A 14,573-nucleotide genomic window follows, 5' to 3' on the forward strand; every position below is an offset into this window, starting at 1 on the left:
CTCAGCTTCGGGCTTCCCTGGTGGCGCAGTGGTTGGGAGTCCGCCTGCCGACACAGGGGACACGGGTTCGTGCCCCGGTCCGGGAGGGCCCCACATGCCGCGGAGCGGCTGGGCCCGTGAGCCATGGCTCCAGAGCCTGTGCTCCGCAACGAGAGAGGCCACAACAGTGAGAGGCCCGCGTACCGCAAAAAAAAAAAAAAAAAAAAAAAACAAGCAGGGGTCAAGGAGGGAAGGATTGGGAGTTTGGGATTAGCAGATACAAACTACAGGATGGATAAACAGCAGGGTCCTACTGTAGAGCACAGAGAACTATATTCAGTATCCTGTGATAAACCATAATGGAAAAGAATAGGAAAAAGAATGTATGTATACAAAAAACTGAATCAGAAATTAACCGAAGAAATTAACACAACACAAATTAACACAACATTGTAAATCAACTATACATCAATAAAAAAGAAGAAGGAAAAGAAAATAAATACAATCCAAGTTTGGGTTACCTTTGTGGGGAGGGAGCATGCAGAAGAGGGGCTGGCAGGGTTCTATTTCTTGCTCTGGGTGGCAGCTACAAGGGTGTTCACTTTCTTGTTACTCATTAAGCTATATTTATGCTTTCTGCACTTTCATGAATGTGTGTTATATTTCACAATAAAAAGTTTCTAAAACTGTAAAAAATATAAATATAAATATAAATATAAACAAAAGTTAGCCTCCTTGAAAAGAGAAAATGGGTGAGAAAATTCTCCATATCCTGGAAATGACAGTACCAGTGGGACTCTGACACGTAGCACTCTTTCTAAGTTCCTGCCAGCACTGTGCTATATACGCTGGGGACACAGAGAACAGCAATTCCCATAGGATGCCTGCCCTTAGCAAGTACACAGTCCACTTCCAGGATTTTATCCCCAGGACATCATTCAGCAGAAGCACGAAGATGACCCCTGCAGGGAGATTTGTAACAACAACAAGACTGGAAACCACCCAGATATTTACAAAAGCAGGAGGGTTTTCTCAACCTTTTGAGTAGAAAGACTATCCAGCCTACCCACACCTATACCCTGGCAGGGTCAGCCTGTTCCCTATGGACATGGTGGTTGGTTTAGGGGGAGGCTGGTGAGCCTGCCCCAAGGGGGTGGGGACTTGGAGGCTCAACAAAGGGGTGTGCGATGTGATGGTGACGGGTCACAAAGGACTTGCGGTATAAATATGGTCGGGCCAAGAGACTCTGGCAGAGTCCTGCAGGGAGGTGACGAGTTGCTTTCGTTCCCTCTCTCTCTCCGAGACTCAATTTGTGGCTGGTGGCTCTGTCTTGAACGAAGAGAGCCATGAGCAGTGAGAGTTTACCTCATTACACGGCCAATAGCTACTGTTCAGTGGGGGTGTTGAGGACCTCCATGGGGGTCCTGCAACGACAACTGTACGAGGGAGGAGAGTATGACATTTTCAAGTACGCTCCCATGTTTGAGAGCGACTTTATCCAGGTCAGCAAGAAAGGAGAACTGATTGACCTAGACAACCGCGTCCGAAGGGTGACTGTGGGTGTCGCATCCACCAGCCCCCTCTTCCCACTACCTGACGTCATGCTGCTGGCCCGAACAACGAAAGTCTGTGAAGAGCATGTCAGATGCGCCGGGATCACCAAGGGGAGAGGTTGCAAGCCCGTGAAGACCCTAGAGCTCACCAGGCTGCTTCCCTTGAAGTTTGTCAAGATCTCCATCCACAACCGTGAGAAACAGCAGCTGTGCCTGAATCTTGCTACCGGCCGGACTTTCTATCTGCAGCTGTGCCCCTCTTCCGATGCACAAAAAGACCTCTTTTCCCATTGGGAAAAGCTTGTCTATATCCTGAGACCACCGGTAGACAGTTACAGCAGTACCCCGATGCTCCAAACTGGAGATGCAGCGACTACAGAGGATGCCAAAATCCTAGTGGGAAGCACCCACAGAGACTCAAGAACACGGGGCAGGGTGCTTTGGGAGAGCAGGGCAAAGCTGGTCCTTCATAGCCTTTGGTGCTCTCTGAGACTCACCTGGGAAATACCTTCTATTGTTGAAAAGGGTCAGGGACAAACGAGCTATCACTATGGGATTCACCACACTGGAGAGGTTCCGAGTGCTTCTCCACCTTGTCCCACAGGGCTGAATTTCAGAGAGACCTTAGGTATCATTATCAGCTGCACTGGTCTCCTCACCAGGGCTGTAATCCCTCCTACAGCATCCTGACTGTCTGGTCTCTTCTTGAACACTTACCCCAGCCCAGGTAGTCTCATCAGTTGTGGAACATCATTCACAGTTAGGAAGTCCTTCCTTCATTGTGTCTCCCCGTGACGCCGACATGCTGATTCAAATCAGCCCAACCCGTGGAGTCACCAAAATGCAGAAGGTGTGCATCCCTTGACCCGGGAACCCCACTTCTAGGAGTCTGTCCTGCAGAGAGAGAAGCACAAGGGTATAAAATTAAAGTGTGTATCATGGAGAACTGTATCAGTGCTTTCCCTGACCCTGGGACTGTTCAAGTAAAATGGAGTGGCCGTTTGAGAGCGGTGCAGTAGATGGGATCTAGCATCCAATGGGAGCTTAGACTGGGTGATCTCAAAGGTTATTCTAAGTATAAGCCCTTGAGTTGCTCAGCTCCAGGATGAGAGAGGAGCAGACAGTTCAGATCTCACTTTCTGTCATCTCTAACTTACCTGATTCTCCTCCCCTTGGCTCAGACCACAGAGCTCCACAGAGAAAGGGATCAGGATGAGGCTGGGCTTCACAAGCTTCGTGACGTGACTGGAGCCACAAAAAGTGCCGAAGGATCAGCAGGAGGAATGACCATGGGCCTGGCGGGAGCCACCATCAAGGATCCAGGAGAAAGCGGATCCGGCGAGGCCACTGCAGGTATCCCCGATGGATCAACTGCAGGCGTGAAAAGCGCCGAAGGATCAGCGGCAGGGTTGTCCATGGGCCTGGCGGGAGCCATTATCCAGGATCCAGGAGAAAGCAGATCCGGCGAGGCCATTGCAGGTACCCACCATGGATCTACTACCGCCGTGAAAAGCGACGAAGGAACAGTGGCAGGAATGGCCATGGGCCTGGCTGGAGCCACCATCAAGGAGCCACCATCAAGGATCCTGGAGAAAGCGGATCCGGCGAGGCCATTGCAGGTGCCACCATAGATCAAGTGCAGCCGTGAAAAGCTCCGAAGAATCAGCGGCAGGGATGACCACGGACCTGGCGGGAGCCACGGTCAAGGATCCAGGAAAAAGCGGATCCGGCGAGGCCACTGCAGGTGCCCCCCTTGGATCAACTGCAGCCGTGAAAAGCGCCGATGGATCAGCGGCAGGGATGACCACGGACCTGGCTGTAGCCACCATCAAGGATCCAAGAGAAAGCGGATTCAGCGAGGCCATTGCAGGTGCCCCCCATGTCTCAACTGCAGCCGTGAAAACCGCCGAAGGATCAGCGGCAGGGATGACCACCGGTCTGGCGGGAGCCACCATCAAGGATCCAGGAGAAAGCGGATCCGGTGAGGCCACTGCAGGTGCCCCCCCATGGATCAACTGCAGCCGTGAAATGCATCGAAGGATCAGCGGCAGGGATGTCCATGGGCCTGGCGGGAGCCATTATCAAGGATCCAGGAGAAAGCGGATCCGGCGAGGCCATTGCAGGTGCCCCCCATGGATCAAATGCAGCCGTGAAAAGCGCCGAAGGATCAGCGGCAGGAATGGCCATGGGCCTGGCTGGAGCCACCATCAAGGATCCAGGAGAAAGCGGATCTGGCGAGGCCATTGCAGGTGCCCCCCATGGATCAACTGCAGCCGTGAAAAGCGCCGAAGGATCAGCGGCAGGGTTGACCATGGGCCTGGCGGGAGCCACCATCAAGGATCCAGGAGAAAGCGGATCTGGCGAGGCCATTGCAGGTGCCCCCCATGGATCAACTGCAGCCGTGAAAAGCGCCGAAGGAGCAGCGGCAGGGTTGACCATGGGCCTGGCGGGAGCCACCATCAAGGATCCAGGAGAAAGCGGATCCGGCGAGGACACTGCAGGTGCTGCCAGCTTATCCTTGCAGGACACGAACCTGGTCTTGGCCGATGATGCCAGCACATCCTCGACGGGGGCAGATGGTCCAGAGAGCAGCATGAGCATGGTGTTGCCAGTTGCAGTCACAACCAGCAAGCCTGCTGCTGGAAGAGCTGAAGGGAAGGTCGCAGACCCCGTGGTCTCCACCTTGCAGACCGAAGGCTACATGTCTGAACGGGATGGAAGCCAGAAGGGCTTCCACCCCAGGGATGAAGCCTGGAGAGAAAAAAAGAAAAGAAGGACACGTCTTCATCGAGGAAAAGTTCCCATCACCGCAGGACACGTGAAGGTCACCACAGGACAGGAGGGGACAAGACCCAGAAATCATCCTCCCACTGGTCCTCATCTGGCCATGGAAACTCCAAAGTTGACAAAGGACGGGAGGACAGCTCGCAAACTGAGGAACAGCCAGTCCGCCACCAGTTCAGGGACTCTAAGTAAGACATCCAGTAAGATCCTCTCCTTCTTTAGGAGCTTCAGAGTCATTCCTGGTTCAGAAACAAGGCTCACACATGACCATTGAGAGGCAGACAAAGCCCCGGTTGGCTTCCATGTTTAGCACACATTTGCTAAAAGGGGAGAAAAAAACAAGGACATGATAAACACAAAATTCACAATACTGGATTTCTGTAGGGTCAAAACAAGGGAGGGATGGTCTGGGAGGAAAAGCTATTATGCAAAGCGGTATGTCCATGGGAATGTATTATCGTTTCCATTTTATTTTAACGTCTCTGACATCAGGATGATTCTTATACTGCTGTCAGCCAAGTGGCAGTCACTGCCTTAGAAATATCTCAACCAATTTGTTTCACTGTTGTTTTCCTTTCAATATATGCACAAGAGATGGATGACAAAGTCTGAAAGATATCTTTCAAGAACTATAACATAAAGAAACTAAGGGACATAAATACTCACTATCCAGGAACACAAGAAAGGTTTAGATATATTGCTAAGGAATAACAGAATAATCCAAAATGCTCTGTACTGATGAACTATGCAAATTATGTATGCATGTGGAAAGCGATTCTAAAAATAAAAAAAATCATAAATGAGATTATGAAATCTCATTTCATACTGAGATTATGCATTTTTAAATGTCCATCATAAAAAAGTCTTTCCAGTTTAAAAAAAAGTTGTAAATAAATTTCATGAGTCCATGAAAATCATTAAATTGTTAACAACACTTGATGACAGTTGGATTAGAGTAACTGTTGATAACAGTTAACAACCGTCGGATTTGAGAAGAATGCCTCTGAGAACCATGTGTGTTTTTTGTTTTGCGGTTTTTTTTTTTTTGCGGTATGCGGGCCTCTCGCTGCTGTGGCCTCTCCCATTGCGGAGCACAGGCTCCGGACGCACAGGCTCAGCGGCCATGGCTCACGGGCCCAGCGGCTCCACGGCATGTAGGATCTTCCCGGACAGGGACACGAACCCGTGCCCCCTGCATCGGCAGGCGGACTCCCAACCACTGCGCCACCAGGGAAGCCCCATGTGTCTTTGTATGAACTGGGGAGTCATCTGCTAGCCTTGCAATTCTCTGCTCATTCCCTTCTGTGACAACAGGGTCTACTAGGATGGAAGTTGGGTTTCCAGTAAAACTTAGGGACTTTCTCTGCAGAGCAAATTAAGTGGTAGAGGTGGAGGAGGTGAGAAATAAGATACGGATTCTGGGAGGAGTGGTAGCTTGGGAGGATGAGAGGAAGCCCTTCTCAGTTGCTCTGGTGGGTGGCTGGAAAATCCCATCTTGTGATTTCCGATACACAAAGACCAATAGATTGTGGGGATCAATGTGTCCTGGGAGTTACCTCTTGAAGCAGTGGGTCTTGGTAAGAGGAGAGAAAGAGCCATGTTCTCTAAGACCTGAGAGGGGTTTGGGGGAAGCCTTCCGGAAATGTGAGGAGTTACGGGATAGAGGAGGGAGATAAAGGGGAACTCTTTCCAAAGCCTTTGACTCAGAGCCCCAGATTTTCACTATGCCAGAGGCTGAATCAGCCTACTTAAAACAGCTTCATCTTAGGATTCTGTACCCTTGGCTTTACCTTTTGTCTTTCTTAGCCTGTATTAGGCATTCTCACTCCCTCACCCCAAAGGACTTCTTTAACGTGAACCTAGTTAGTCCACTATGCAGGGCGTTAGCTGAGCAGACCCACAGTTGACACAATTTACACCTCCAGTGCAGTAGTAAAGTGGAGGTGGGGACTTGCCCACCGCAACGTGCCCTGCCTGGCACTTGCTCTGGATTTCCTTTTCTATCTTGACGGTTCATCAAGAGACACATGCACAGATACCTACGTATTTCAAAGCAACAGGCATCTTCTTCTGGAGGGAGACATCAATTTGGGTATCAAGTCAGTACACCCTATCAGATAAAGGCCAATATTTTGGACAGCAATATTCATCACCGTGGTAGCAATTCTGCAGCTGCAAGTGCAATTAGGCAATGGATGGTTGATTACAAACTAACCAATGTCCCAAACTTCAAGTCTGGCAACACACATACATACTAGAAAGGGTTTTTTTCCCTACAGCAAAATAAGGTCATTCACAGGATTGTTGAAGATGTGCTACGGTGGGAGGCATATTGAAGGCAGTGTCGTGGCTGGCACAGCAAGCGTGATGTGATGCTGGGGAACACAGCAGGGGCCACGCCATGCAAGGCTTTGAGGTCCATTTAAAGGAGTTTGATTTCTGACCTTGGAGTGATGCAAAGCCATGATATGTTTTCAAGAGGGGAGTGGCCTGATCAAATGTGCACTTTGTGGAGGGTACTGTGGTTTCTGTGAAAAGAAGTATTTGGCTGGGGGGGTTGTTAATATGGGACTTTATGTTACTTCCTATTTGGGGCCACAGGATCTATATAATGAGGAGATTGGAGGGTATGCTTTGAAAGACACCGTTCCATTTGAAATATCCACGTGGGGTGCATTTCTTCAACGAAGGACTTGTGGCCCCAGCTGCTGGGGGTGCATCCCACAGAAAGCCTTCAGCTGGCAGTGAGTTTGGAAATTGCCTGGGTTCCTCACCCAAGGTGCACGGCAAGAAATGATTGATGTGGAGTGTGAAGGTCAGGCCGTCGTAGCCCAACACAGACCCTCTCGGAAGGGTCACTCCAGTTCAAGAGCTCAGCTTCGGGCTTCCCTGGTGGCGCAGTGGTTGGGAGTCTGCCTGCCGACACAGGGGACACGGGTTCGTGCCCCGGTCCGGGAGGGCCCCACATGCCGCGGAGCGGCTGGGCCCGTGAGCCATGGCTCCGGAGCCTGTGCTCCGCAACGAGAGAGGCCACAACAGTGAGAGGCCCGCGTACCGCAAAAAAAAAAAAAAAAAAAAACAAAAAAACAAGCAGGGGTCAAGGAGGGAAGGATTGGGAGTTTGGGATTAGCAGATACAAACTACAGGATGGATAAACAGCAGGGTCCTACTGTAGAGCACAGAGAACTATATTCAGTATCCTGTGATAAACCATAATGGAAAAGAATAGGAAAAAGAATGTATGTATACAAAAAACTGAATCAGAAATTAACCGAAGAAATTAACACAACACAAATTAACACAACATTGTAAATCAACTATACATCAATAAAAAAGAAGAAGGAAAAGAAAATAAATGCAATCCAAGTTTGGGTTACCTTTGTGGGGAGGGAGCATGCAGAAGAGGGGCTGGCAGGGTTCTATTTCTTGCTCTGGGTGGCAGCTACAAGGGTGTTCACTTTCTTGTTACTCATTAAGCTATATTTATGCTTTCTGCACTTTCATGAATGTGTGTTATATTTCACAATAAAAAGTTTCTAAAACTGTAAAAAATATAAATATAAATATAAATATAAACAAAAGTTAGCCTCCTTGAAAAGAGAAAATGGGTGAGAAAATTCTCCATATCCTGGAAATGACAGTACCAGTGGGACTCTGACACGTAGCACTCTTTCTAAGTTCCTGCCAGCACTGTGCTATATACGCTGGGGACACAGAGAACAGCAATTCCCATAGGATGCCTGCCCTTAGCAAGTACACAGTCCACTTCCAGGATTTTATCCCCAGGACATCATTCAGCAGAAGCACGAAGATGACCCCTGCAGGGAGATTTGTAACAACAACAAGACTGGAAACCACCCAGATATTTACAAAAGCAGGAGGGTTTTCTCAACCTTTTGAGTAGAAAGACTATCCAGCCTACCCACACCTATACCCTGGCAGGGTCAGCCTGTTCCCTATGGACATGGTGGTTGGTTTAGGGGGAGGCTGGTGAGCCTGCCCCAAGGGGGTGGGGACTTGGAGGCTCAACAAAGGGGTGTGCGATGTGATGGTGACGGGTCACAAAGGACTTGCGGTATAAATATGGTCGGGCCAAGAGACTCTGGCAGAGTCCTGCAGGGAGGTGACGAGTTGCTTTCGTTCCCTCTCTCTCTCCGAGACTCAATTTGTGGCTGGTGGCTCTGTCTTGAACGAAGAGAGCCATGAGCAGTGAGAGTTTACCTCATTACACGGCCAATAGCTACTGTTCAGTGGGGGTGTTGAGGACCTCCATGGGGGTCCTGCAACGACAACTGTACGAGGGAGGAGAGTATGACATTTTCAAGTACGCTCCCATGTTTGAGAGCGACTTTATCCAGGTCAGCAAGAAAGGAGAACTGATTGACCTAGACAACCGCGTCCGAAGGGTGACTGTGGGTGTCGCATCCACCAGCCCCCTCTTCCCACTACCTGACGTCATGCTGCTGGCCCGAACAACGAAAGTCTGTGAAGAGCATGTCAGATGCGCCGGGATCACCAAGGGGAGAGGTTGCAAGCCCGTGAAGACCCTAGAGCTCACCAGGCTGCTTCCCTTGAAGTTTGTCAAGATCTCCATCCACAACCGTGAGAAACAGCAGCTGTGCCTGAATCTTGCTACCGGCCGGACTTTCTATCTGCAGCTGTGCCCCTCTTCCGATGCACAAAAAGACCTCTTTTCCCATTGGGAAAAGCTTGTCTATATCCTGAGACCACCGGTAGACAGTTACAGCAGTACCCCGATGCTCCAAACTGGAGATGCAGCGACTACAGAGGATGCCAAAATCCTAGTGGGAAGCACCCACAGAGACTCAAGAACACGGGGCAGGGTGCTTTGGGAGAGCAGGGCAAAGCTGGTCCTTCATAGCCTTTGGTGCTCTCTGAGACTCACCTGGGAAATACCTTCTATTGTTGAAAAGGGTCAGGGACAAACGAGCTATCACTATGGGATTCACCACACTGGAGAGGTTCCGAGTGCTTCTCCACCTTGTCCCACAGGGCTGAATTTCAGAGAGACCTTAGGTATCATTATCAGCTGCACTGGTCTCCTCACCAGGGCTGTAATCCCTCCTACAGCATCCTGACTGTCTGGTCTCTTCTTGAACACTTACCCCAGCCCAGGTAGTCTCATCAGTTGTGGAACATCATTCACAGTTAGGAAGTCCTTCCTTCATTGTGTCTCCCCGTGACGCCGACATGCTGATTCAAATCAGCCCAACCCGTGGAGTCACCAAAATGCAGAAGGTGTGCATCCCTTGACCCGGGAACCCCACTTCTAGGAGTCTGTCCTGCAGAGAGAGAAGCACAAGGGTATAAAATTAAAGTGTGTATCATGGAGAACTGTATCAGTGCTTTCCCTGACCCTGGGACTGTTCAAGTAAAATGGAGTGGCCGTTTGAGAGCGGTGCAGTAGATGGGATCTAGCATCCAATGGGAGCTTAGACTGGGTGATCTCAAAGGTTATTCTAAGTATAAGCCCTTGAGTTGCTCAGCTCCAGGATGAGAGAGGAGCAGACAGTTCAGATCTCACTTTCTGTCATCTCTAACTTACCTGATTCTCCTCCCCTTGGCTCAGACCACAGAGCTCCACAGAGAAAGGGATCAGGATGAGGCTGGGCTTCACAAGCTTCGTGACGTGACTGGAGCCACAAAAAGTGCCGAAGGATCAGCAGGAGGAATGACCATGGGCCTGGCGGGAGCCACCATCAAGGATCCAGGAGAAAGCGGATCCGGCGAGGCCACTGCAGGTATCCCCGATGGATCAACTGCAGGCGTGAAAAGCGCCGAAGGATCAGCGGCAGGGTTGTCCATGGGCCTGGCGGGAGCCATTATCCAGGATCCAGGAGAAAGCAGATCCGGCGAGGCCATTGCAGGTACCCACCATGGATCTACTACCGCCGTGAAAAGCGACGAAGGAACAGTGGCAGGAATGGCCATGGGCCTGGCTGGAGCCACCATCAAGGAGCCACCATCAAGGATCCTGGAGAAAGCGGATCCGGCGAGGCCATTGCAGGTGCCACCATAGATCAAGTGCAGCCGTGAAAAGCTCCGAAGAATCAGCGGCAGGGATGACCACGGACCTGGCGGGAGCCACGGTCAAGGATCCAGGAAAAAGCGGATCCGGCGAGGCCACTGCAGGTGCCCCCCTTGGATCAACTGCAGCCGTGAAAAGCGCCGATGGATCAGCGGCAGGGATGACCACGGACCTGGCTGTAGCCACCATCAAGGATCCAAGAGAAAGCGGATTCAGCGAGGCCATTGCAGGTGCCCCCCATGTCTCAACTGCAGCCGTGAAAACCGCCGAAGGATCAGCGGCAGGGATGACCACCGGTCTGGCGGGAGCCACCATCAAGGATCCAGGAGAAAGCGGATCCGGTGAGGCCACTGCAGGTGCCCCCCCATGGATCAACTGCAGCCGTGAAATGCATCGAAGGATCAGCGGCAGGGATGTCCATGGGCCTGGCGGGAGCCATTATCAAGGATCCAGGAGAAAGCGGATCCGGCGAGGCCATTGCAGGTGCCCCCCATGGATCAAATGCAGCCGTGAAAAGCGCCGAAGGATCAGCGGCAGGAATGGCCATGGGCCTGGCTGGAGCCACCATCAAGGATCCAGGAGAAAGCGGATCTGGCGAGGCCATTGCAGGTGCCCCCCATGGATCAACTGCAGCCGTGAAAAGCGCCGAAGGATCAGCGGCAGGGTTGACCATGGGCCTGGCGGGAGCCACCATCAAGGATCCAGGAGAAAGCGGATCTGGCGAGGCCATTGCAGGTGCCCCCCATGGATCAACTGCAGCCGTGAAAAGCGCCGAAGGAGCAGCGGCAGGGTTGACCATGGGCCTGGCGGGAGCCACCATCAAGGATCCAGGAGAAAGCGGATCCGGCGAGGACACTGCAGGTGCTGCCAGCTTATCCTTGCAGGACACGAACCTGGTCTTGGCCGATGATGCCAGCACATCCTCGACGGGGGCAGATGGTCCAGAGAGCAGCATGAGCATGGTGTTGCCAGTTGCAGTCACAACCAGCAAGCCTGCTGCTGGAAGAGCTGAAGGGAAGGTCGCAGACCCCGTGGTCTCCACCTTGCAGACCGAAGGCTACATGTCTGAACGGGATGGAAGCCAGAAGGGCTTCCACCCCAGGGATGAAGCCTGGAGAGAAAAAAAGAAAAGAAGGACACGTCTTCATCGAGGAAAAGTTCCCATCACCGCAGGACACGTGAAGGTCACCACAGGACAGGAGGGGACAAGACCCAGAAATCATCCTCCCACTGGTCCTCATCTGGCCATGGAAACTCCAAAGTTGACAAAGGACGGGAGGACAGCTCGCAAACTGAGGAACAGCCAGTCCGCCACCAGTTCAGGGACTCTAAGTAAGACATCCAGTAAGATCCTCTCCTTCTTTAGGAGCTTCAGAGTCATTCCTGGTTCAGAAACAAGGCTCACACATGACCATTGAGAGGCAGACAAAGCCCCGGTTGGCTTCCATGTTTAGCACACATTTGCTAAAAGGGGAGAAAAAAACAAGGACATGATAAACACAAAATTCACAATACTGGATTTCTGTAGGGTCAAAACAAGGGAGGGATGGTCTGGGAGGAAAAGCTATTATGCAAAGCGGTATGTCCATGGGAATGTATTATCGTTTCCATTTTATTTTAACGTCTCTGACATCAGGATGATTCTTATACTGCTGTCAGCCAAGTGGCAGTCACTGCCTTAGAAATATCTCAACCAATTTGTTTCACTGTTGTTTTCCTTTCAATATATGCACAAGAGATGGATGACAAAGTCTGAAAGATATCTTTCAAGAACTATAACATAAAGAAACTAAGGGACATAAATACTCACTATCCAGGAACACAAGAAAGGTTTAGATATATTGCTAAGGAATAACAGAATAATCCAAAATGCTCTGTACTGATGAACTATGCAAATTATGTATGCATGTGGAAAGCGATTCTAAAAATAAAAAAAATCATAAATGAGATTATGAAATCTCATTTCATACTGAGATTATGCATTTTTAAATGTCCATCATAAAAAAGTCTTTCCAGTTTAAAAAAAAGTTGTAAATAAATTTCATGAGTCCATGAAAATCATTAAATTGTTAACAACACTTGATGACAGTTGGATTAGAGTAACTGTTGATAACAGTTAACAACCGTCGGATTTGAGAAGAATGCCTCTGAGAACCATGTGTGTTTTTTGTTTTGCGGTTTTTTTTTTTTTTGCGGTATGCGGGCCTCTCGCTGCTGTGGCCTCTCCCATTGCGGAGCACAGGCTCCGGACGCACAGGCTCAGCGGCCATGGCTCACGGGCCCAGCGGCTCCACGGCATGTAGGATCTTCCCGGACAGGGACACGAACCCGTGCCCCCTGCATCGGCAGGCGGACTCCCAACCACTGCGCCACCAGGGAAGCCCCATGTGTCTTTGTATGAACCGGGGAGTCATCTGCTAGCCTTGCAATTCTCTGCTCATTCCCTTCTGTGACAACAGGGTCTACTAGGATGGAAGTTGGGTTTCCAGTAAAACTTAGGGACTTTCTCTGCAGAGCAAATTAAGTGGTAGAGGTGGAGGAGGTGAGAAATAAGATACGGATTCTGGGAGGAGTGGTAGCTTGGGAGGATGAGAGGAAGCCCTTCTCAGTTGCTCTGGTGGGTGGCTGGAAAATCCCATCTTGTGATTTCCGATACACAAAGACCAATAGATTGTGGGGATCAATGTGTCCTGGGAGTTACCTCTTGAAGCAGTGGGTCTTGGTAAGAGGAGAGAAAGAGCCATGTTCTCTAAGACCTGAGAGGGGTTTGGGGGAAGCCTTCCGGAAATGTGAGGAGTTACGGGGTAGAGGAGGGAGATAAAGGGGAACTTTTTCCAAAGCCTTTGACTCAGAGCCCCAGATTTTCACTATGCCAGAGGCTGAATCAGCCTACTTAAAACAGCTTCATCTTAGGATTCTGTACCCTTGGCTTTACCTTTTGTCTTTCTTAGCCTGTATTAGGCATTCTCACTCCCTCACCCCAAAGGACTTCTTTAACGTGAACCTAGTTAGTCCACTATGCAGGGCGTTAGCTGAGCAGACCCACAGTTGACACAATTTACACCTCCAGTGCAGTAGTAAAGTGGAGGTGGGGACTTGCCCACCGCAACGTGCCCTGCCTGGCACTTGCTCTGGATTTCCTTTTCTATCTTGACGGTTCATCAAGAGACACATGCACAGATACCTACGTATTTCAAAGCGACAGGCATCTTCCTCTGGAGGGAGACATCAATTTGGGTATCAAGTCAGTACACCCTATCAGATAAAGGCCAATATTTTGGACAGCAATATTCATCACCGTGGTAGCAATTCTGCAGCTGCAAGTGCAATTAGGCAATGGATGGTTGATTACAAACTAACCAATGTCCCAAACTTCAAGTCTGGCAACACACATACATACTAGAAAGGGTTTTCTTCCCTACAGCAAAATAAGGTCATTCACAGGATTGTTGAAGATGTGCTACGGTGGGAGGCATATTGAAGGCAGTGTCGTGGCTGGCACAGCAAGCGTGATGTGATGCTGGGGAACACAGCAGGGGCCACGCCATGCAAGGCTTTGAGGTCCATTTAAAGGAGTTTGATTTCTGACCTTGGAGTGATGCAAAGCCATGATATGTTTTCAAGAGGGGAGTGGCCTGATCAAATGTGCACTTTGTGGAGGGTACTGTGGTTTCTGTGAAAAGAAGTATTTGGCTGGGGGGGTTGTTAATATGGGACTTTATGTTACTTCCTATTTGGGGCCACAGGATCTATATAATGAGGAGATTGGAGGGTATGCTTTGAAAGACACCGTTCCATTTGAAATATCCACGTGGGGTGCATTTCTTCAACGAAGGACTTGTGGCCCCAGCTGCTGGGGGTGCATCCCACAGAAAGCCTTCAGCTGGCAGTGAGTTTGGAAATTGCCTGGGTTCCTCACCCAAGGTGCACGGCAAGAAATGATTGATGTGGAGTGTGAAGGTCAGGCCGTCGTAGCCCAACACAGACCCTCTCGGAAGGGTCACTCCAGTTCAAGAGCTCAGCTTCGGGCTTCCCTGGTGGCGCAGTGGTTGGGAGTCTGCCTGCCGACACAGGGGACACGGGTTCGTGCCCCGGTCCGGGAGGGCCCCACATGCCGCGGAGCGGCTGGGCCCGTGAGCCATGGCTCCGGAGCCTGTGCTCCGCAACGAGAGAGGCCACAACAGTGAGAGGCCCGCGTACCGCAAAAA

The 14,573-nt window shown here is 50.5% G+C and overlaps 1 protein-coding gene across 1 annotated transcript in view; it reads left to right on the forward strand.

The window, feature by feature from the left end:
- Positions 1 to 1,325: 1,325 nt before the first annotated feature.
- Positions 1,326 to 14,573, forward strand: part of LOC308610868 (uncharacterized protein) — a gene marked incomplete at both ends in the record, with an annotated part of 83,148 nt that continues 69,900 nt past the window's right edge. Inside the window, one exon of the mRNA XM_081259869.1 lies at positions 1,326 to 1,928. Within this exon, the coding sequence (XP_081115995.1) occupies positions 1,326 to 1,928 (603 nt within the window). The remainder of the gene's footprint in view (positions 1,929 to 14,573) is intronic.

Source organism: Mesoplodon bidens, assembly GCF_964165515.1.
Source record: "Mesoplodon bidens genome assembly, contig: HAP1_SCAFFOLD_472, whole genome shotgun sequence".
Taxonomy (NCBI): domain Eukaryota; kingdom Metazoa; phylum Chordata; class Mammalia; order Artiodactyla; family Ziphiidae; genus Mesoplodon; species Mesoplodon bidens.